This window comes from Nyctereutes procyonoides, unplaced genomic scaffold, assembly GCF_905146905.1.
Source record: "Nyctereutes procyonoides isolate TBG_1078 unplaced genomic scaffold, NYPRO_anot_genome, whole genome shotgun sequence".
Taxonomy (NCBI): domain Eukaryota; kingdom Metazoa; phylum Chordata; class Mammalia; order Carnivora; family Canidae; genus Nyctereutes; species Nyctereutes procyonoides.
In genome coordinates, this window is record NW_026575042.1 from 44,726,860 (window position 1) to 44,751,439 (window position 24,580).

The 24,580-nt window shown below is 40.9% G+C and overlaps 1 protein-coding gene across 2 annotated transcripts in view; it reads right to left on the reverse strand.

Moving 5' to 3' along the window:
- Positions 1 to 15,398: 15,398 nt before the first annotated feature.
- The window catches only part of WWTR1 (WW domain containing transcription regulator 1), a 132,599-nt gene continuing 123,417 nt past the window's right edge, over positions 15,399 to 24,580 (reverse strand). For both annotated transcript variants that reach the window (XM_055321116.1, XM_055321117.1), the window contains 2 exons: positions 23,515 to 23,627; positions 15,399 to 18,826 (listed from right to left, as the gene is read on the reverse strand). In XM_055321116.1, coding sequence (XP_055177091.1) covers positions 18,642 to 18,826; positions 23,515 to 23,627 — 298 coding nt within the window. In that variant the 3' untranslated portion in view covers positions 15,399 to 18,641. The remainder of the gene's footprint in view (positions 18,827 to 23,514; positions 23,628 to 24,580) is intronic.

Below are 24,580 nucleotides of genomic sequence, written 5' to 3' on the forward strand. Positions count from 1 at the left end.
GTAATTAATGATCACCTACTGAGTACTGGCCATGGGGCCTGGGCACTGAAGGCTGGAGGTTACATGCTGTCATGTTTGCCCACTACAGTGAGAAGTCAGATCAGAGACCACATCTGGCACTTAATGGGCAGAAGGAAGAAAGGCAAGCAGATAGGCACTTAAGATCCCGCCCCGCCACCCAACTCCATCCCCCCCCCTCTCTCACACACACACACACACACACACAGTTTCAAGTCAGTGCTGAATGCTGATTCTCAAACATGGTCATCAGAATCACCTTAAAATTGTCCTAAAATTATGATTCCTGAGCCCCAGCCTAGACCTACTGCATCTGAAAATCCAAGCATAAGGCATAAAAGCCTGTCTTGTTACCTCGTTTTAAAAGCCTACCAGGCGATGCTAAAAACCAGCCAGTTTGAGCAACCATTGACCTAGACTACGGACTGACGGACTGACAGGCACCAAGGATAAAAAGTGAGTCAGACCCCATTATAGCCCATAGGGATCTCACACTCTACTGATTAATATTAGTCAATATGATGCAGTACAAACTAAATCCTAGAAGGTGACACAGGCAATGATGGGCCAGAGGCTCAGAGACATCAGGCCACTAGAACTAATTCACCTACGTTCTCTGATAAGCAAATAAGGATGTAGATAAGAAGCATCAATTCCTTACTCGGGGGTTTTCATTGATTCAGAACTTTAAAAATGAAGAAATTATACTCATCATCAAACCTAGTCTCATTATTATATAGATGAGGAATTAAAACAATTCTTTGACAAGTTTTCACACAAAAGGCCATTTTTCAAATCCAATTAATGTAAAATTAAAGAAAATAGTTTACCATAGATTAGAGGACTTAAAAAGAAGAGACAGGAAGCAAAAGGTAAAGATGTATGGGCCCCTCCCTTGGTTGATGCTCCTATACACACACACACACACACACACACACACGCATACACACACGTTTGGTCATAAGACTGTCTAGAAACTTCTCTGCTGGGAGTTGCCGACTTTGTGTTGAGTTCACAAATACATGACTTATTTCTTTGGACTTTAGACTATAAATTCAAGGACAGTATCTGATTCAAGTCTGCACCTCCAGTGCTTCATAGGGGATCCAGCACACAGTAGGCGATCAATAAATGTGTTGTGTCAGTAGAGGGGACAGATATATATATAATCTCACAAGGATTCGCCCTCTGTAATTGTGGGAGCTAGTAGCCATCTCTGAAAGTGCATGGTTTTTGTGTCTGAGGCTGTAGCCTGAGGTCCACAGGACAGGCCGGCAGGAAGAGATGAATGCAGAGCGTGAGAGAGCAAGAACACGCTGGAACCCACACGAGCTGAAGCCCAGGAGGATGGACCGAATCCGTGTCAGTTCCTGCTGCCTCTGCCTTTGGTGGCACGGGTGTCCTGCAGAAGCTGGGGCCTTTCGTCATGGAGCTAAACACACCCTACCTACCCCAACGGTCAGGGAGGAGGTTCTGCCGAAGGTTGTAGGGCAATTGTAGGGCCCAGATGCTGCCTTGTGTCAATGAGATGAGTGTGTATGAGCTACAAAACGTCGCTGCCTCCCTTCTGTCCCCCAAAGCTTGCGAGAGTTGTTCTCGCGGGGTGCCCTAACAGGAAACACAGAAAAACAGACTTTGGCAAATGTAGTTTGGCTTAGCCAAGTTGACACATTACACAGCCACCAACTCCAGCTTGGAGAAAGGAATGGTTTTTGCGATTTCTTGTGTGCGTACATGTACTGCTTTAGTGTCGATCAGGGTTTCTCAGCTTCTACACAATTGACATTTGGTACCAGAATATCCTTTATCTAGGTGGGGAAAGCGGCCCTGGGCCCTAAAGGAGGTTGAGCAGCTTCCCTGACCTCTACTTAGGAGATGCAACCTTTTCTTCTCAGTTTTGACAACCAAAAATATCTCCAGATAGGGCCAGATATCCCCTTGGGGGACAAACTCACCCATAGTTGAGAATCACTGGCCTGATCATGTCCTGCTTGCGGAGAAGAAGAATCATTAGTTCTTTTTCCTGGAAGCCAACATGGTGTTTTGCATGTAGAAAGTACTTAGTAATTGTTGGGTGGATGCACACATATGTGCATAAACAAATATTTATCTATCACCAAAATGACATACATGTATTTAAAAGAAGGTGCTCTGCTCCTTAAATGTTTGAGTTCTGACCTCGGAGCACTGCCTTGCTTGGTCTAAATACTCTCTCAGATGATCTTCACTGCTACGGTTTTAATGACTATGTTCATGACTCCTGTATCTTTATCTCCAGCCCAGACCACTGCCCTGCCTGCTAAATACCTGTTTTGGTGTGGGTTTTTTCGTTGTTTGTTTGTTTTGTTTGTTTTTATAAGATTGTATTTATTTTATTTATTTGAGAGAGAGAAAGAGCACACAAGCAGGAGGAGGAGCAGAGGGGAAAGGAGAGGGAGAAGCAGACTCTGCACTGACTGCGGAGGCCTGTGCAGGGCTCCATTTCAAGACCCTGAGATCATGACCTGAGCCCAAACCAAAAGTCCAGAGACTTAACCGACTGAGCCACCCAGGCACCCCTAAATATCTGTTTTGGAATGTTTCATTGGCATCTCAAAGCGACAATTCCGGGCTGAACTCTTCCAGTCCTGGCTCTCCTGAAACCCTGGTCTCAGCTGCATTGAGCAGACACAGAAGTACAAGAATGATGCTAGATGACTATCCTAACCACAGAACCTACGCGCCCCTACCCTTCTAGGGGCTTTCTTTCTTCTTTCTTTCTTTCTTTCTTTCTTTCTTTCTTTCTTTCTTTCTCTTTCTTTCTTTCTTTCTTTCTTTTTTTTAAGATTTTACATATTTATTCATGAGAGACACAGAGAGAGAGGCAGAGACACAGGCAGAGGGAGAAGCAGATCACAGGACCCCGGGATCATGCCCTGAGCCCAAGGCAGTTATCTGCTCAACCACTGAGGCACCCTGGTGTCCCATTTCAGGGGCCTTTGTCACCCAACCCCAACTGACCCCTGCAGACCCAGCATTGCTCTGCCCCGGAACCTGGGGATCCTTGTCTTTGGCCCCACACGCTCTTTCAGATCCTGTTCTTGCCTATGTTGTTCTGTGCACATGAGAATGCTCGTTCTCTCTCGTGTATCAGGGCAAAACTTCTTCTTCCAGACGCCTTTCAGGGTTCATCTCACCTAGGTTCTTCTTTCTCAACAGTTCCCCCTGTTAATTGATAGCCCCTTCCCCAGCCGCATTCTCCCACGGCATCCTGTCTACGTCCGAATGGCTGCCCTTCCCTGTTATATCCTTCTTTCCCTCTGGACTGAGAACCCCTTGAGCTCCGAAACTGCATCTCATCAAAGTTCAGACCTCTCCCCACCCCTGGGCCCGGAACATAGGAGATGTGCACTGGATGGATGCTAGCTAGCATTGTCGCAGAGGTGTGACTGAATGATTCTGCTCAGAACAAAGAAAAAGCTACTCTCCAGCATTTGAAGAATGAAGCATTTGTAATAAAAAGAAAATAACCCCAGCACTTATGGGTAATGCCCAGAAACCTGGGTTAAGTGATAATACATGTAGGATTTCACTTGGTCCTCAAAACAACAGACCAGGTGCTCACAACTGGCCGTGCCTCACATGCTGCTTTGTCTTCCCCAAACTTCAGGGAGGCTTCTCTCCTCCCCACAGGCCCCTGACCTCTGCTTGCCCCCAAGCCTGAGCAAGCACTAAAGTGTCCCTTTATTAGCTTAGCCGGGGAATCGGCTGACCACAGGGAGACACATTTCCTGTCAGACCCCTGCGAGCATGCCATGGGCTTGCCCAACTTCCCATCGCTGCCAAGGTCTGCTTACCCCAGCCTGTAAAAGAAAAGCCTTTTCTGTTTGTTTTTGAGAGGCCTGCAGATTCCTGAGATTGGAGATTCTCATGTTGCAATAGTCCTTTTGAATAAAGTTTTTCCTTATCTAAGTCCGCTTTTTTTTTAATCTGACACAACCCTATGATATAGAAACTATGATTCGTTCCTTGCATGTAAAAGGAAAACGAGCCTTAGAAAAAATAAACTTTCCCAGGGCCCCATAAACAAAAATAGGGTAAGAGTCGCACTCCCTGCTACTCTGCCACAAATCTCACTGATTCTGCTAACAGCATCCAGGAAGGGAAGCTTCGTTATGCTAATTTCAAGCTCCTATGTAGCCCTAAAATTACTAAAATTTTGTTATTTTTTTAAAATGTCCCAATTAAAAAAAAATTTTTTTAAATAATAAGAATAAAATAAAATGTCCCAATTTATCCTGTTTGTTCATTCAGGCTAACCTGAATGAACACAAATGATCAATTAAAATGTCATGAGCAAAATCAGCATTTTTATATAGTCTTTCAAAGTACCTATAGGAAGACAATCTTCTGGTGGAAGAAGCTGGAATGCAGGGGCAGATTTCTATAATCCTCAGGGTTAAAAAATGAAGAGGAAAGAAAAGCAGGGTCCTAAGCTCTCTGCCTCCCATGCAGCAGCAAGCCCCCCCCCCCCCCCCCCGCACCAGGCCTCCACCAGGCACTCCACCCCCCACCACTGGCTCACCAGTGCCACCATCCCGTGGGGAGTTTACAGGGGCAGAGCATGAGATCTAATGTGGAAATCCGTCTTGACATGCCTCAAACCCCTTTTAGCAGTCACAACCCATGGGGTGGTTGTGCTATTATCATCATCACCCTTATGGAGAAGTAAAGAAACTGAGGCATGAGAAGTTGAGCAAGAAGCCTAAGGTCACAGAGTGAGTCAGTGACATAGCTGGCTTCAAAACCAGGATTCCTGGCTCCAGGGCCTGAGCCTCCCCTCCCAGCCCAGGGCACACTCCCCTGCCTCACCCCCCACACCTCCGCAGAAAGGCTGTGTTGTGGCACTTCAACTCTGCTGCTTTCCATTGGCCTGGCAGGGCTCTGGCTCCTTCCTAAGAAAGCTTAATAGGGACACCTGGGTGGCTCAGGGTTTGAGCATCTGCCTTGGGCTCAGGGCGTGATCCTGGAGTCTGGGATCAGAGTCCTTGCATCAGGCTCCCCACAGGGAGCCTGCTTCTCCCTCTGCCTGTGTCTCTGCCTTTCTCTCTCTGTCTCGTGAATAAATAAAATCTTAAAAAAAAAAAACAAAACTAATAAACCAAGTGCAAAGAAAACCAATGGCAAATGTTGAGCCAAAGGAGGAAAAACCACTGGACGCTGATGTCAATGATCTGTAGCTGAAAATAACATCATCTAGGCTACTTTTAAATATGTGTATCTTTGATGACCAGGCTTCTTCAGGAGTATTTTAGGCTTGCTATTTCTGTGTGTGGCACTTCCTGGGACAGGGGAAGAAGGAGAACCAGGATGCCTAGATACTCAGTAACTGCAGCACGGAAAATCTCTTAGCGTCCTCCCCTGTAAATGAAAGTGATGAGTCAGGCTGTGGCTAAGTTCTTCTCTAGGGCTGTCATGCTCTTGCTGGGGATCGTCAGAAGGAGCCTGAATTATTAACATCTTGGTCCACAGAGCTTAGCTCCTTTGGAGAGCTTTCAAAAATCCCAATGTCCAGGCCCTACCTCCAGAGATACTGATTTCATTAAAGGAGATTGGAACCCAGGCAGCATGGGTGCCTTACAAAAAATAAAAATAAAAAATAAATCATCAGGTGATTTTAATAAGGAGGCTGGTTTGAGAACCTCTGCTCTGGAGTGTTCTCAAACTTGAGTATTCATCAAAAATACCTGGAGGGCTTATTCCCACCCCAAAGTTTCTGATTCAGTAGACTTGGGCGTGGGGCATTTCAAATAAGTTCCCAGGAAATGCTGATGCTGCTGGCTCAGAGTCCGCATGTTGAGAACTCCAAAAGTTTCCACACCCTCTGAAATGGTGTATATATAGTCAGATGAGTATTTTTTTTTCCCTGCCCTGGAGAGAAAACTCATAGATTTCATTAGGTTCTCAAGGAGACCCATGACCCCAGAAAGGTTAAGAGCCAAAAGTAGAGTCAAATCATTACATTTAAAGCTTTTTTGCAGGCAGGGCTTCATAGGAGAGGATTTTGTAACATTTTCAGCTTAATGTAGCCCCAGGTGCATATATGTGTGTTCATGAATTACCAGGGCATCGCTGCGGTGTATGATACCAACACATGGGCCAGTCTACACTTGGTTTCCCACCCAGAATTTGTACTTGGGACACCAGGTTGGGGAAAAGAATAATTATGACAACTTTCCTGAAAACCAAATGTGAATTCTGTGGGGAGGTGGAGGGAGCTGCCCAGTGATACTAATAAAACAGAAATAAAACCTCTACAGATAATCATGCTGTTTCATGCCCACTGACGTCGGGCCATAACCCTGAGAAAATGAGTGTTGTGCCATAACAATCACCCTGAGGATCAGTTAAATAACATTTCATCTGCATGAATTATACTCATCCTCTCATCCAAAACGTGGCGTGGGAAGTTCATCTATAAACTTTAATGTATGTGATTTGTCATCCTTTCAAATTTTCTATTTTTGTGAATGCTTTATGATATACACAATACATAAGAAAAGTCATCTATGCATATAACTTATAAATCAAGAAATAAACAGGTAGGGGCAGCCCCGGTGGCACAGCGGTTTAGTGCTGCCTGCAGCCGGGGGTGTGATCCTGGAGACACTGGATCGAGTCCCACATCAGGCTCCTTGCTTGGAGCCTGCTTCTCCCTCTGCCTGTGTCTCTGCCTCTCTGTCTCTCATGAATAGATAAATAAAATCTTTTAAAAAATAAAAATAATAAAATAAAATAAACAGGTAAATATACATATACTGGGGCTTCATGATGAAAAGTTTGGAGAGACGCACCAGGTGTGGTGATCATCAAAGGTGAGAGTGAGCCAGAATCACCTGGAAGCTTGCTAAGTAAATGCAAATTCCCAGCCCTCACCCTCCTTCAGATTCAGGAAGTCAGAGAAATTCACATTTTACACTAACATCTTAGTATACTCCGAGGCAGGTGATCCACTGACCCCCCCTCCCCCATAAATATTCTTCTGAGAATGCCTTAATTTTTCCTGGTGTTTTTTTGTTTTTTGGGTTTTTTTTGCTCTATACTTAAAAAAAAACAAAAAACACTTAATTCTCACCCAAAAGCCACAGATCTTCCTAGCAACATATATACAGGTGACTGCAGAGAGGGAAACAAAAACAGCACTCACCTGCCTGTCTTTCTACTCCCCCCTCCAGGATAACCCAGCCCTCACCCAGTGCTCAGGAGGGGAGGATTGGGAGAGGGGCTGGTCCTCACGCCCTTGCAGAGCCAGCTGCTACCCTCTAGTGGCGGTTCTGCCCTTCAGCTCCCTCAGGGGGCGGCTTCTCAGCAGACACATTTGGCCATCTTTCTAAATTTCCCCCCATAAAGAAGTATTTTCCAACGGCCTTTATCAATTCAAGACCTGGAAGTGTGAGCCAACAAGTCAACCAAAGATGGCACTATCCAGAGGAGGGGTTGCAGTGTGAAAAACAATATGCTCTCAAACATTTTCATCCATTTAACAACTACCTTGAAAATACTTTTGAACAGACTACCAGGCATTGTTCACGGTGCTAGACGCAAAAGAAACAAAAATCCCTGTTCTTCCAGCACTGATAGGCTAACAGGAGGAGACAATGACGAAGAGAATTACCTCTTACTGTTATATATGGTGGTGAGTGCCATGAAGAAAAATATGGCCTGGGAAGAAGAAAGGGAGAAGTTCCCCCCAAAGGAGAAAAATGAACATTTATTGACCACCAGCTATTTATTTACTGGGTGTTCTATAGAAGTCAATTGTCTTAATCTTCACCTCTCTCTTAACTGTACCCTCCTTTTTATTATAATAGCCAATTTTACATGTAAAGAAACCAAAGTTTCAAAACTGTAAGAGACTTGGCTAAGGCCACGGTGTTAATTAATAGTTACATGGCGTGGAACTTCTTAACTGGTTGGAGGAATGAAGCCCCCGGCAAATTTGTAAAGGAGATTGCCCACACATGTCCTTTCTTAATGCTCACACACCCACCTTCTCCAGGACTTGCAATGCTGCGTGGGATGTGCTGGACTTCAACTTTCCCTGTTAGGGCTTCCCTGCTTTCATTCTCTGAAACTCTGATTTTACTCTATGCTAATTCCATAAATGGATTCTCTTCCCACAGCATTAGGGGATTACTGATTATTAATCGTTTACTAATCATGAAAATTAATTTTCTCCATCCAGAGCCCCATTAGTCACAGCCTCATTACCCAAGTGAGAGACTTGAGTGAGATCTTTTTCTAGGAATAGTCCCTAAATCTCAATGATGGAAATGTCAGAGCCTCTGGTCCAGCAGTGATGAACATGCTTGTTGAAATTATATTACTTTGGGGGATTAGAGTTGTAGTTAAAATATGTTATAACTATTGGACTCTCAAAAAAAAGCTATAAGAAAAAGAGTGTGTTTTTTGTGTACATGACACAAATCGACCTATCTCCTCAATGTAGAAAATCTGTTCAAACACTAAGGAAGATTATGGAATGGGAGGATTTTAGTGTCATGAGAAAATGAGCATTTTATAGCTAAGGAAAATAAGAAATGATACCCAGGAAAGTTAAGTGAATTTCCAGAGATCACATTTACACTTGACCCTTGAATGCTACAGGTTTGAACTGCATGGGTCCACTTATACATGGTTTTGTTTCTTTCATTTTTTGTTTTTATAAATGCAGTATAGTACTGTAAATGTGTTTTCCTTATGATTTTCTTTAATACTGTTTTCTTTTCTCTAGCTTACTTCATTGTAAGAACACGGTATAGGGTATATATAACATGCGGAATATGTGTTCATTCACTGTTTTTGCTCTTGGCAAGGCTTTCCAGTCAACAGTAGGCTAATAGTAGTTAAGTTTTGGGGGAGTCAAATGTTTTAAACCATTTAAATGTTTTTGACTGAACTAGGGGTTGGCACCCCTAGTCCCATGTGCTGTTCCAGGGTCAAGTATATATCTGTCATTTCTGATGGAGCTGGCCCTAGTGCATGACTTCCAAGACTGAGGTTTTAGGGATTTATTCATTTGCCTTTTGTCTATTCATCCTCATTCTCTGAGGATGTTAAGAAAATAAATGGACTTGAGTACAAAGAGTCAATATTACAAAGATTTCAATTCTGTTTAAATGACTTTAAAAGTGTCATGGCACCGCAATAAACACAGATACACAGAGAAACTCAGAGACTAGCTCCTGGAACACAATGGGTTGTAAAAATATATTGTGTTTCTCTTCCATTTTGTGCTTCCACGCCTTTGTTTACCAGTTCCGGGTCCTAGGATTCTCTGCCCACTGCCATGATCTTGCCTCACCAGCAGGCCCTTAAGTGATCTCTTCCGCTCCTAAACAATGTTGGCATATGCTTGATGCTAAATACATGGTAGTATGTTATCTGCTTGGAGGCAGAGGCTGTGATTTCAATTTCTTCCTATCCTCACAGCACCAAATAGCCCTTGTCCTCAGAGAAGGCCACCAGCTTCTCCAACCCCGGAACAAAGCATTCAAACCCCTTTGAGGGGTTAAATCCATCTATTTTATTTGTTTACTCACGTTCTCCTGCCTCACTGCCTTCCTACACTGTCCTTTCAGGGCCATGGAACTTCTCAGCACTCAAAATTTTGGGCTTTCATATATGCTGTTCCCTGAAATGCCTGGGAAACTCCTTGAAGCTAAGACTGACACTCCATGTCCATTTTGAGGCTATTCATTCCTCTTCTTCCTTCCCTACTCTGGGTTCCCATTATTCATTCCATTTCATTATTAAGAAATCCAAACTGAAAATAAAAAGAATACATTATTCTTTGCCCCATAATATAGGGCCCTGATTAAATATATGGCTCCTGTAGAAAAAGGATTGAGTTTTCTTCATCCTTGTTTTGTCCAGTGCTTATTCAGTACCCTCAAGATGGCAGGGGCTCAACAAGTACAGTGATGAATGAATGAATGAAATATATATTTGGTGGTTGTTGACTATTACTGACCCTGACAATGTCAGGAGATATCAAAGAAGATCCTAAGAGTCTTATGTTCTTTAACACTCTTGGGAGAAACTAAATCTGGCTTAGGACCAGGGGCCTCAGACCTACCTTAACTCTCTCTACTACTGGAAAAACAACTATCTGGAAGATTTGACAAGAGGTTGTTTCAGAAGAAAACGTTGACAATTTCCCAGCTCAATTCTTGTAATTATTTCTTTTTTAATGTCAGTCTCTTCTTTCTTATTCTTACAGAGAGAGATCCTAGCACAGGAAATCCTTTGCTTTGCAGGATTGCAATGAATGAGGCTGGCTTCAGGATGTTTCCTATGCAATTACAGAGGGCTGCACCCTCCCAGGAGCCCCACAGTTTAATGCTCCATTGTCAATTCTTAGTACATTTGAGCAAAGGCCCCATATTTTCATCCTGCACTGGGCCCCACAAATTATGTAGCCAGTCCTGCCAATGAGTACATGATGCACACTTTTCAAGTTTACCAGTTTGCTGGGACTTTCCCAATTTTAATACCGAAAGTCCAGAATCTAGGGTAACCCTTCTGTCCGAAGCAAACCAGGACACTTGTTCATCCTATTTCTGGTCCTCAAACTGTAAACATGAGACATGCATCACTTTGTTCAATTACAAATATGAGCTAATGACTTACAAGCAGAAGAGTCCTTTTAGGACATAGAAAACTTTATGGTAAACGCTGTGACCCCTGCAAATTATTATTTCTAAACATAATTTATACATCTGCGTGAACTACAGTTGCGGCTTTATCGATCGTCTCACACTTTTAAATTACTACATGGGACGTATTTCAAAGGACAGCCTATAGGAAAGAATTGCAAAGTCTAAGGTCAATAGAAGAGTCTTGGTGAATCTATGAGCCAACTGGAATTAGGTGTAAAATGTGTGTGAGCAAACTTACTGGGAACAACGCTTAAAGCTGGGATCAATTTCTCAGAACTTTCAGAGACAGTGAAAAAATAAAATAAAATGCATTGGCTAATTGTTTGGGTGAATCTTGAAATTTGGGGTATTCCAGAGAAAGTTGTAAGCAGTTCTCCTTTGAGGACTTGAATATATCCGACCTTCTGAGGCATCCCTGGAATAAACGCATTCTGTTTTAGGGCCAGAATTCACAGACCCTTGTAGCTCTAGTGACCAGAAACTCATCCAAAAAGTCTTTAACATGACATAATGGGTCTGATCTTAATTTTACATTCATTTTAGAGCGAGCGTTACATGTATTGAACTATTCCAGGCAGCAAGGCAGATATCAGAAATTCTCTAGATGTTAACCTTGCACTAACACCTTCATATGTGCCCCGAATGGAAGATAAGTCAATTATATATCTGGGAGCTTTGATATTCACACAATATTAGTCATAATTTTAAAAAACCAGTGTCCCAAGGAAAAAAAAATCTGAAATTTGGTAGCTGTAATTGTTTTAATTGAAAATACAAGTACGTAAATTTTCAAGATTGCAATCCTAAAAGAAAAGAAAATGGGAACTCAGATACCCTATGAATGTACAAGTCCCAGCTCTGAGCGAGCGTGGCTGCAATGCCTGTCACCCCACTGATTAGTGATAGATTTGTTTACTCAGCTAGATCATCTAGAAAGTTCCCTCTCTCCTATTTTGCAGCCCCTCTTCCCTGCATGTCCCCTCTGAAACTACTCCCTTGCTTGGGGAATACAACGGGGATATGGTGGTCAGCAAAACAGACCCAGTGACCAGCTTCAGGCTTTTATCAATTTACACTGCCACAGTGTGTGAAGTATTCCCGTCTCCCCACACCCTAGCTAACACTTGGTGTCATCAGTCTTTTTAATTTTGCAGTTTGCTAGAAATGAAATGGTCCATCACTACTCTCGAATTTCCATTTTCCTGATTGGAATAAAGTTGGCAAGTTATTTGGCACTCAGTTCCCTGTCCTATACCTTTTCAATTCATATCCTCGGCCCATATTTCTATTAGACTGTTTGTTTTTCTCATTGACATGCAAGTTTGTTGTATATTCCAGATACTAGCTTAGATCTGGTTCTCAGAAGTACACCCTGATACAAGGACTCATGTACAAGTGATTTACTAAAGAAGTGATATTCAAGAAAGGAATTTTCAAGGAATTGGGTATTTAGAGAGTAAACTGGTAGGAGAGTGGGGGAAACAGGAAAGAGGGAGGAAAGAAAACAAGAATGTGCTCTCGGGGCCAAGTCCTGCACAAGGCAGTCTCTACCCACAGGGGACTTTGACAATCTAAGTTACATACCCACCTGTCGTTGGCTAAAGGTCATGCTGTAGAATGTAAATGCCTATGCACCTAGCTCTCTGCATGTGACTGCAAAGTGACTGCAGTCCTTTTTAAAAGAGCCACAGATGTTCGCTGTTGGAAGCAAAAACACACCGGGGTGGGGGATGGGGTGTCTAACACAGTAAAAAGGAATCTAAGGTGATCTAGGTGGAGAACTGACATCACTCACTAGAGACAATAGCATTATGAGAAAATCAATCCGTTTCGCTATTAAGAAATCCAAACTGAAAATAAAAAGAAATACAACAGGACAGTAACAGGACATTTTCCACCCATATAGAATTAAGAGTGAGTCAATAGTTCTCTCTACAGAAATAAGTAAATAAATAAATAAATTAGTAACAATATGAGGTGATACATGTATTCACTAACTTTATTGCAGTCATCATTTTCCAATATATACATACAAATACACTTTTCCTTTTTTTAAGATTTTATTTTATTTATTTATTCATGAGAGACACACAGAGAGAGGCAGAGACACAGGCAGAGGGAGAAGCAGGCTCCACGCAGGGACCCCAGTGTGGGACTCGATCCCAGGTCTCCAGGATCACGCCCTGAGCCAAAGGCAGATGCTCAACTGCTGAGCCACCCAGGTGTCCCATAGATACATTTTTCGTTCAATTTTTGAACTTCATATATTCTACATATCTTCCCAAATATTTTATAGAATGTACAGTGAGGGAAAAAAAATCCAGAACTGTTGTTAACTCTTACTCCAATCAAATTTGACTATATTTATTTTTGAAACTGCATGTTTATAGGAAAACTTCTCAATCTTCAAAACAAAACAAAACAAAAAAGAGGCAAAATTCAGCACCAGACTGCTAACAGTGAGACAGGCCTTTGCATTTGTTGTTACTGGAAGTATAAATTTGTACAGTCCTTTCTTTCAAAAATATTTGACCGAATCTATCAAAATTTAAGATCACATGATATAATGATTTTTTTCCCTATTCTTTTCACACAAGAATAGGCTAGTTAGTACAGCACTATCTGTAAAGGCAAAAACTAAAAATAATCAACTGGCTAGCAAGAGGGGACATCCATGCAAAATATTAGCTGTTAAAAAAGTAATCCAGTATACGACTATATGTACTGGCATGGAAATATGCCCATGAGGTATTGGATAGGTTTGTGGCTTACTGTGTAATGTTATGCAAAAGATTTAACCTCTCAAATTCTTCATCTATAAAGTAAGGATAATATTATTAAAGTGTGTGCGGGTCAATATACAGATTAGATTAGATAATACATATCAGTGTTCTGTGTAGTGGTTGGCACATAGTAAATGCTCAGTTAACTATTAGTAATATCATTCCTATTAAGAGAAAAAAATGAAAGACTGAAAATAGTATGCATAATTATTTTTCTTCTGTTAAAAAAATCCAACTTACACTATAGGAAAAAAATCTTCTATATTTTTTTAAAGTATGAGACTTGGGAGATAGAGAAGTTTCACTTTTTACTTTATACATGTTGGTATTTATAACATTTTCAATAATGAGTACGTTAACTTGGCAGTGATGATGAAATACGGTTTTTAAAGAGAACGCATGAGACTACATGAAAATGAAAAGCTTCTGCACGGCAAAGAAAATAACCAACAAAAGTAAAAGACAAGTTACTGAATGGGAGAAGATATTTGCAAATGATACAACTGATAAGCGGTTAGTATCCAAAACACATAAAGAACTTACACAACTCAACAGCAAAAAAACGAATAATCCAATTAAATGGGCAGAAGACATGAACAGACATTTCTCCAAAGAAGACATACAGACGGCCAGACACATGAAAGATGCTCACCATCTCTCGTCATCAGAGAAATGCAAATCAAAACCACAATAAAATACCACCTCACACCTGTCAGAATGGCTGAAATCAACAACGCAAAAAACAAGTGTTGATGAGGATGTGGAAAAAAGGAACCCTTGGGTAGTGTTGATGGGAATGCAGACTGGTACGTCCACTGTGGAAAACTCTATGGCTCAAGTGTCCATCCATAGAGGAGTAGATAAAGAAATGGTGGTGTACACGCACGCTAGAATATTAGTCATAAAAAAAAGAATGAAATCTTGCCATTTGCAACAACATGGATGGATCTATAGGGTATAATGTTAAATAAGTCAGAGAAAGACAAATGCCATATGATTTCACTTATGTGTAGAAATTAAGAAACAAAACAAAGCAAAAAAAAAGACCAAAAAACAGACCCTTATCTCTAGAGAACAGATTGATGGTTATCAGAGGGGAGGTGGGTGGCGGGAATGGATGAAATAGGTGATGGGGATTAAGAGCACACTTATGATGATGAGCACGGAGTAATGTAGAGAATCATTAAATCAGTACATTGTACACCTGAAACTAATAAAACACTGTAAATTAATTATCCTGGAATTTAAAAAAAATTAATTTTTTAAAAAAGAATGCATGAGACTTAAGGCTCTGCAATGTTAGTAAGCTGTTCCCACCAGGATCCCTTTTTTCTGTTGCTTAGCTTCTGCTTGAAAACAACCTTTCACTTGCTCTCACCTAATGTTTCTGTGGACTGGACAAAGGTATTACAACAGTGAGAATCAAACGACTCAAGGGACAGAGAAAATATCCTGTCACAAGCCCACACTCAGAATAAATGGTAAGCTGTCCTTAGCTTTGACAACAAGAAGCCACACGATATTTTTAACAACTGAGGAAGGACTGAGAATCCTATAGTTCGGACATCTCAGTCCAATCTGTGAGGGTGTTAGAAGGACAGTGTGACTTTTTAAAAAAATTTATATGTATTATACGTAAACTATATATATAAAATATATGAATTACATGTGTACACACTTGAAAAAAAAATCTCGGTGGGTTCCTTCAAATAAAGGGGAAACCAGAATTCTGTGGATATTTAGAATATTGGAGACCAGACGTTTGAGCCAAGACAATGTTGGCCTACAAAATTTTCTTTCTTTCATTGTCTGCCAGGAGGGTTACATAAGCCCTTCTTCAGTACCACCCAAAGCCTCCAGTAAAAGGAACACACACAAACCATGAAAAGACAAAGGCTCCAAGTGGAAATTCAATTGTATTTATTTTTCTTATACAGAATCAGAGAAGTAAAAACCAGTACCAAACTCCAGGTAAAATGGTTTGATAGGATTGATTTGGCTGCATGCCTTCTGGAGGCAGAGCATTCTCAATTAAAAAATAAACACACATATGTCAGAGTACAAAACGTAGAAGTACATTTTCTTAAAAAGTTAAAGTACTAGCACATAAATGATGTAGTGTGTTAGGGAAACGGTCTCCATCAATCGCCCATTTTCCCCAATTAAATTAATCTACATTTCCTTTTTTTTTTAACAGCTTATTTTTTCCATAAAAGTTGTCCTTTAGAAGTTACTTTCTAATCATGTCATAAGAACACCACTTAAAATTAGCAACACTTCTCTCACTGTCTTCCACAGAGAGCGCTTCTATCAGGCCTGGGACGCTACAGGCTTTGTGCGCTTCCCACCTGTTGTCCCATCAGTGAAAGAAACTGCCTTTCACATCCTAAATATTCCGGTGAAACACGAACAATTCCTCGGGTTTAGGAGAATTGCAAATCGGTTTTGACGATGTATTCACTTCAAGAAAATTGTTTTATCAGGAAAACAATACCATGTAAGAAAGATCTCGGCAATGAGTTTTCCACTTCAAATTTTTAATATGCCTTTTCTGTGGCACAGCAAATGGATGAAATGTTGACATTTACTGATGGAGGACTAAGAAGACTAGATATGCTGGCAGTTCTTATTCTAATAAGAAATATAAATAGCACCTTATCATGGATTCTGTAGGGCTCTTAACACTTACAATGATAGGAAAAAAAAAAAAACCTTTAAAAAGTTGTTCTTACTTTTAGATTTCTAGCTTTAGTGTTCTTTAATGAAGGCCATTATTTTATTGGCCTTAAAAACAAAACAAAAAAATTACATCTGGCTTTGTCTATTAGTAAACACGCAGTCATGGTTCATATTCAATTCTGGAAAAATATTTGTTATGTTCATTAATAAATGTTTCAACTAATTTCACTAAAAAAAAATCTTCTAGTATTTTCTAATGCCACAAGCTTACTAGGAAATTACTTCTAAAAATTGATAATACAAATCACCGATGTTTTAGCTACTTTAAAAAAAGAGGGGTATCCGTTTCTTTTACACTTAATAACCTGAAAAGGAGTCTATAAAAATATTTTTAAAAAATACAGTAACACTGCTCAGTTTTGTTAGGTCCCTTGTTTTTTGTTTTTCTTAGAAAGAATGTACAACTCTTTTTGCAATTATTGCTCATAAAAGAGAAAAAGAAATAGTGCTCCCTTCAATTTAGTAGCAACATAAACATCCACCCCCCTCTCTCTCAGAGCGCTCAGGGAGAGAAAAGGAGTCAGGAACAGAAACTATGGGTCCTTCAGGAAAAAAAAAAAATCACTTCATTGTGTTGGAAGCAACAGCAGGCTTATGCTCTTGTCCACAGACATGCTCAGGGCAACACCAGCCCTGCCCCTCCCTTCTTCCATATAAAGTGCACCAAAGCCCTTTCTTCCACAACAGTCTTTTGGTATAAAAGTTGTAGGAACTTGTTGCTTTGTTCTTTTGGGCACCTCTCCTACCTCCTGCTTGTCTTGCTTGTGGGGGACTATCACTTGTCTGTTTCCATTTCACAACTAGTATCCTTCCACTGCATACCGTGACTTGACTACCTCATCTCTGACCTTTTCACTTGCCTTCTTTCCAACAAGATTAAAAATATTTTCTGCCTGTCTATGTTCTGGTAGATTGAAGAGGATCTTACTTAGGATTCCCCAATAGATCTAAGCCCCCTTGGGAATTGAAGGTTCCTCTCAGAGACCTGAACTATTCATGTCTTTCCAAAAAGATATTAAATTCATAGATTATAAATAATGTCAGTTCAAAATATTAAACAATCGAGGACTTCATTGGCAATGCAGACAGAGTTGCATGCCTGGGGGAACCTGATGCTCTCTCTCAGTCCTTAAAAGCTAATAAAAAAAAAATGTTTTTGGTTACATAAGAGGTATTGAGTACATATTTCATGCCTTTTTATACCAACTGTAGCAAACACGGTTAGGATAACATACTTAGGAATCAATTTTGCTGAATTCAGAAACACGTGTCTCCACCATACACCCCTCAGAGGGTTTTTTTTTTTTTTAAACGTCAGTCAGAGATCTGCTTCATCCTTCAGTTTCATAGATAAGAGTATTTTAAACACTTGAAATCTGGAAAGCAAAACTGATAAGGCTTCAGCATTTAAAAAGCAACAGTTTACTGTGTGTGCTGTCAGGCTGGAAGCTATGTTGTCCTGATGTTTTCAGAACAGTTTTCAAAAGACAAAAATACAGTTGCCACTGATTGATCAAAAATATTTGGCTGCCCTTTGTCATCAGCTACAAAGCTTTATAAAATAAACATCAAACTCTAAGCTGCAATTTTTTGAAAAAATCCAACTTGTAATTAAAAAATAAAAGTTTTGTTTAACAAATGCTCATAATTAGTACCAAACTGGTCTCTTTCATAAGATCTGTAAGTGTAGGAACTGTGACTCAGGTTCCTGCTCCTCTCCTGCTGGAAGGAAGAGTTGTCTAGACACTACGCAGTAAAGTAATGAGGAAGGCCAAACTACAATAGACCATGTGTGCCTTTGCAGATACAGAGTAAAAGAACCATCAGAACCAGCATGGATTCAAAACTACATTGTATTCCATACAGCAGAGATTTACTATCCATACAATGATTTTTAAAGCTCACGTTAAATATTTTTAAAGCATTTGGTACTACTGTCATTAATACAGTTTTTAAAACTGAAAATCAGGTCTAATTTCATGTACATTTCCTGGACCGAGCTGCCTGTCACAAGTCACTGCCTGTGGTCGGCTTTTTATGGTTTATAATCAATGGATGCACAAATTTCAACTAACACCCCTAAAGCTTAGTTATGGGGCAGCAGAGAGAAAAACAGAGAAGCAATTCTGCATTCTCAGTTCTGCAGAAGCAATTCTTGCATATAGCCCATCACAGGGATGCAGGCCTGAAGAAAATGAAAATAGAGCATTCATTTGCGTTTAACTTAAGTTACTGTCAATCAAATCCAGGCAATGATTAAACTGGCCGCATGGAAAGGAGGGAGCATTGAGTCATGGAGGCAGAAAGTGGTACACCTGCAGACTTACTCTGCTCCATTGCTTTTTCCAAGAGGCCCAGGAAATGTCAGGTCACGGCTGCATCCACGTTACAATGGTATTGATTACAGCCAGGTTAGAAAGGGCTCGCTTTTGTTCAGAGCAGACTCTACATCATTGAAGAGGGGGATCAGATCTTCAGATTCCAAAGTTCCTAGGTCAACATTTGTTCCCGGGAGACAATCAAGAAAATCCGGGAAACGGGTCTGCTGAGGATTGATGTTCATGGGTGTCTGTCCTGCGTTTTCTCCTATAACAGAACAAAGGAAGATCATTTTAATTCCATTTTTTTAAGCTCCTGAAGCATTAACACAACTCTCATCTTCATTTCCACAGTGCTTACATTTAAACAGAAGATTCTATCACTGCAGGTCTAAAATATTTCACCTCTGTGAAAAATTCCAGCTACCACCTTCCTAGGGTTGACTTGGTGATCCTCACTCATAAGACATGCAGAGATGCCGGGTCAATCTTTATTTGTCCTGGGAAGACACTGCCCAGAAGGGATAAGCCCAAGATAGGAGAAAAGCACGGGAAGGCCCTGTGGATGGGACCTGTGGTCTATGCCCTCCCATGACAGCTGCATGAAGAGCGGTTTTGTGAAAGAGTAGAGGGCCCCCCCCCCCCGTAATAAATACCTTATCATCGAGTTATACTCTAAGGACTTAATTGTTAAGCTTATATTTATCCATGTCATTCCTCTTTATGTTCAAAAACAACACTTAGGAGTTTCCTTTAACCATGTTGTTATTAAAGAGCTGTCTTCATCGATGGCTCTAGGGATCATTTTCAAAGTATTTTATAAAGCAAATTCTGCACATCACCCCCCCCACCTGCGCACGCATGCGTGCGCGCGCGCGCACACACACACGCACACCTGGCACCATATAACTATCTACTTTTCTCACAATGAGTACAAGTCACAACCTACGTGAGCATATGAAGGTTCTAAGAAGTCAAGTTGTAAAGAGATCTGTTTTACTTTTTGTTTAGGCCACTATTATCTAAACTCTTTTAATCATCCAACCCTAATCTGGTAGAATTGATATCCTAATGGAACTGGAGTCCACAGAACACAGTTGAGAAAATACTGTTCCAAGAAAATGAGATGTCTGGGCTATGACATGAAGAATGCGTGTTCTTTCTTTTTTTTAAGATTTTATTTATTTATTCATGAGAGACACACAGAGAGAGGCAGGGACACAGGCAGAAGGAAGAAGGAGAAGCAGGCTCCCTGCGGGGAGCCCAATGTGGGACTCGATCCCCAGACCCCAGGATCACGCCCTGGGCCAAAGGAGATGCTCAAACACTGAGCCACCCAGGTGGCCCAAGAATACATGTTCTTTATACATAATAGTGTAGGAGAAAACATACTGACCTTTGTGCCAGTGGACTGGGCTTTTTAGCTGTGAGGCCTCAAACACACTTAACGTGTCTGACCCAGTGTACCCAACTGAAACTGAGATTATGGGCACATTCTTCACACGCTGGAGTAAAGAACCGTATAATGTCTGCCACACATCCACAGTTCTGGGCATCGCTCACACCAACAAACATATAAATACAAAAATGCAATGAATGCTGACTGTGCTGAGAGAAAGAAGAACCATGCTCATTGTTGAGCACCCAATATCAGAACAACTGGTTAATTCAAATAGCCCTGATCAATTTTCTGAAGGGATAAAATATACCTCAGAGGCTGAGGAGCATTGGTAACTAACACCAGCTTCCACCCTAGAATCATTTGTAATTTGTAATTAGCTTTTGTGTCCTATAAGTATCCTTGTATCAGTAGCCTTCCTGAAACTGTGCATAAAAATTTCATTTTTCTGAGGAAAATCGGAGAAAATTCATTTTAACCATATGCATTGCATCTTTCCAAGAGATGAGGGAAACGTGATCAAACTTGCATTTTGGTGATAGCAACGCTCAGTAGCTCTTCTGTAACTCGTACAATATCAACAACTCTTGGCAATATTTTAGGGGATTTTCATCACAAAAAGCAGTAATTTGAAAATTAAATGAAATTTGACATGAACTCAACATAGTGTTACTGATACTAGAAAACAACATCAAAATAGAACAGAAAATCCAAAATAACTTTTACTACCCACTAGAATGTAACAGATGGAAATGAGCCTTAAAAAAAAAAAAAAATCTGCCCTGAAAAACTATGATCGCAACGTGTCTTTTTTTCCTCATCTCCAGTTAGAACCCTTCATCTCTATTGATTTCCCATATAAATTTTCTAATAACTCAAGAATACTTTTTTTTTATATATAGCCACACAAAATCTATTTTAAAGAATTTCTCTATCTTTTCTCCTCGGACACGGAAACCATGAGGAGAATAATTATGAGATTTTTTCGTTAAGGTTTACAATCTTAAAATAACTCTCTTTGGATCAACTTGGTAATCGCCTAGTGATCTTTTTGGTCTTTAAAAGTTTTATTCATTTAAAAAGCAGGAGAGGGGGATCCCTGGGTGGCTCAGTGGTTTAGCGCCTGCCTTTGGCCCAGGGCGTGATCCTGGAGTCCCGGGATCGAGTCCCACATCGGGCTCCCTGCATGGAGCCTGCTTCTCCCTCTGCCTATGTCTCTGCCTCTCTCTTTCTCTCTCTCTCTCTCCCTCTCTCTGTGCCTCTCATGAATAAATAAATTTTTAAAAATCTTAAAATTAAATAAATAAATAAATAAAAATAAATAAAAAGCAGGTGAAACAAAAACCAGGCAGTTCTGAAAAGGGTATGGTTATTGCAGAATATTCTAGAAGAGTGGACGACCTCTTAGCCTTTGCTCTTGCTATTCCACACCACATCCAGCTGTTGTTTCCATGTGTGATTTGCAAAGGGAGTGCTTAGCTGGCTTGTTTCCATTCAACCTGTGGTCAGTGAATCTAACAGACCCTTTCTAGCCACACCGGGAACCTGTGCCCACCCCCCAGCTTTTCCTCATCCTATTACTGTATTTCATGTCTTTTCCTGAGAAGGTTCATGCCTACTTCCTAGAAAGACTTCACAGACACGACCCTAAACTCCACGGGCTGACACTCACTTAACCAGGTTAAACTTGGATGTCTAGCATTTATCAAGTTCAATTTGTCCATGACTTCAGCCTCTCAGAAGGGGAGGAAGAGAATTTGGGGCCAGACTGTGTGATCTCATGACTCCCTACAACTCCATGAAGGAAGCATGTAACTCCCACTTATTGGTGAGAAATCCAAAGCCCTTGTAGGTTCTGTCATTTTCTCAAAGTCACTATCAACAAGTGGAGACACAGATTCAATTTAGGTTGCCTATCTACAAAGCCTATGTTCTTTCCAGGACACCACTTCATTCCACATTTTGGTTTCAAAATATTCCCTACTTTGAGGCCATTTTTAAAAGCCACAGTCAGCCTGAGATTTAAATATCCTGAGTCTTTTTTTTTTTATTTAACTTTTATATATATATATATATATATATATATATATATATATATATATATACACACACACTTACTGGCTTCCCAGTGTTTAAAAGATGAAAGCAAACAATTATTAAATATAGGAAGGAGCCACTTCATAAGGCTGTTCCAAAGAGGACAAAATAAATCTCACACCAAAAAACAGAGAGATGAATAAAGTGAGGAAGGGAGGCCAGAGGGAAAGAAAACCAAAGTAATAAATCAAAGAATAACAAAACAAACACTTCAAACTATTCCCATGTGACTCCTCACAAGACAGTCTGTGCTATCCTCTAAACACACAGATGACAACCTGCAGAGAGACCCCAAAGCACCTACTCCAACCTCCCAAGGGGCCTGGTTGACTTTGACTCATGTCTGACCGGTGGTTAAGCTTCAGAGCACAAAGAGTACTCATCTAAGAACACAGTTAACAAACACAGGCACTGTGGACAACAGCATCGGGGAAGGGACTTCTTTTCATCACAGGACAATTAATTTCCTGTCATTAATGATGGCGTAAGAGAAACTCGCATGAATCATTTCAAATAGTGGACCCCTCAGCCATCATTTATTTTTGGTTCTAAACTATCCTCTGGGAGTTTAAGACTTTACAATTAAATTTAGATTTGACTAATAAGGCCAAATTTGGCTTTTGCAATTGGAGGCCTCACTCCTCGAGAAGAGGAGGGGGGACAGGACCAGAAGCCAGCTGGGCCTGGCCTGAAGGAGGGGGGCAGCCTGGGGCCCAGGTCAAAGGTACCCTGACTCTTCTGTTTAATTGCTGAAGGAGGACATAGTTACCATGTTGGGACCTGGAGCTGACAATTCAGAATTTTTGAGGGGCTTAGCTTTCCAAATGCCTGCTGCCAATTGCTTCCCGAATGCAGCGAATGACACCAAATAAATAAATAAATAAATAAATAAATAAATAAATAAATAGCTAGCTAGCTAGCACAATGGTAGATTATAAAGCAGTCCCACTTCTCAAGAGAAAGAGTGGCCCATACACTACAACTGAATGCTAGAACAGCATAATATCCCACTGTGGAAGCAGGAGGCTATATGGAGCAAGGACAGGAGAGGAAAGGAAAGGAGGAGAGGAGAGGAGAGGAGAGTGGAAGGGGGGAGGAAGAGACAAAGAAAGGAGGGAGAGAAGGAAGGAAGAAAGGAATAAAGGACAGAGAAAGTGAGAAAGAGAGGGAGAGAAAAAGGGAGAGAAAGAGAAAGGAAAGAAAAGAGAGAGAAGGAGGGAGGGAAGGAAAGAGGGAGAAAAGAATTTCAAATTCTATGCCTGCATATAAAACTCTATTTGTATCAACTATGGAGAGAAGGGACTAGAATTTATTACTAGTGCCTGGGGTTTGGGTGGCTTTTCAGTGGTCATTTTGTGTCACTGCTGAGAATAGGTGTTTTTGGTTGGACTTAGAACTCAGACGACCAAAGGGACGATTTAAAAATGCAAACACCAGGTACTCGCAGGCTTTGCTCCCACCTGTGTCCATCTCGTCCACGTTGCTGAGGAAGTCCTCTGGAGTCGTCGGGACACTGTAGCACCCTAACCCCAGGCCACTGTCAGTGCTCTGCTCCCTTGAGTGATAGGGCCCCCTGCGGAGCAAAGGGTGGAGAAACTTCAATGCAAGCCCACACCAAGAAATTCCAAAATTAAAACACAGTCACGAAACCCCTAAACTGGTGCACTCCTGTCATGCTGCCCAACTTTCCAGGCAATGGACGGAGGCCGACTTTGCACCTCCCCTTAACTGTAAAACCTGCACACCAACGTCAATGAAATTAAAAGACAAGGCAAATAACCCTGGCCGTTGTAGTAAATTGACACTGACTTCCTTTTTTATCTCAAAATAATAATGTGAACACTGTTCTGCATATATGATACCATTTATGTTAATTTTTTAAAAAAGAAAACAATGTTGAATATTGCTTATGAATGCACACGCTAATGAGCAATAGGCGGTATAAAAATGTGTGATGGACACACACCAATTTCTTTCTTTTTTTAAATTATTTTTTAAAAGATTTTATTTAGTTATTTATTAATGAGAGACACAGAGAGGCAGAAGGAGAAGCAGGCTCCCTGTGGGCAGCCTGATGCGGCACTCGATCCCAGGACCCCGGGATCACGCCCTGAGCCAAAGGCAGACAGACACTCAACCATTGAGCCACCCAGGTGCCCCCACCCACCAATTTCTGAATAGTGGCTTCTACGAGGGAGGGAAAAAGAGAAAGAAACAGATTTCAGTGGTGGTGGGGATGGTTTCAATATCAACTATAATATGTTAATAAAAAATAAGATCTAGGGAAGAATGGCAAATCTGGGTGTTGGATACCTGGGTAAATCTTAGGATATTCTTTGTATTTTCCTGTATATTTGTAATACTTCTAAATCAACAATTTAAAAATTCCTTTTCTTCATTATTTCAGTTACTGTTTGTTTTTACCTCTCTTTCTGTTTTCACTAACTTTCATACTTGTATTTGTTTGCTACAAGCCTCTGCAAGGGCAGAAAAGGCACAGGAAATAGACAACTGCCCTTTAGTTGG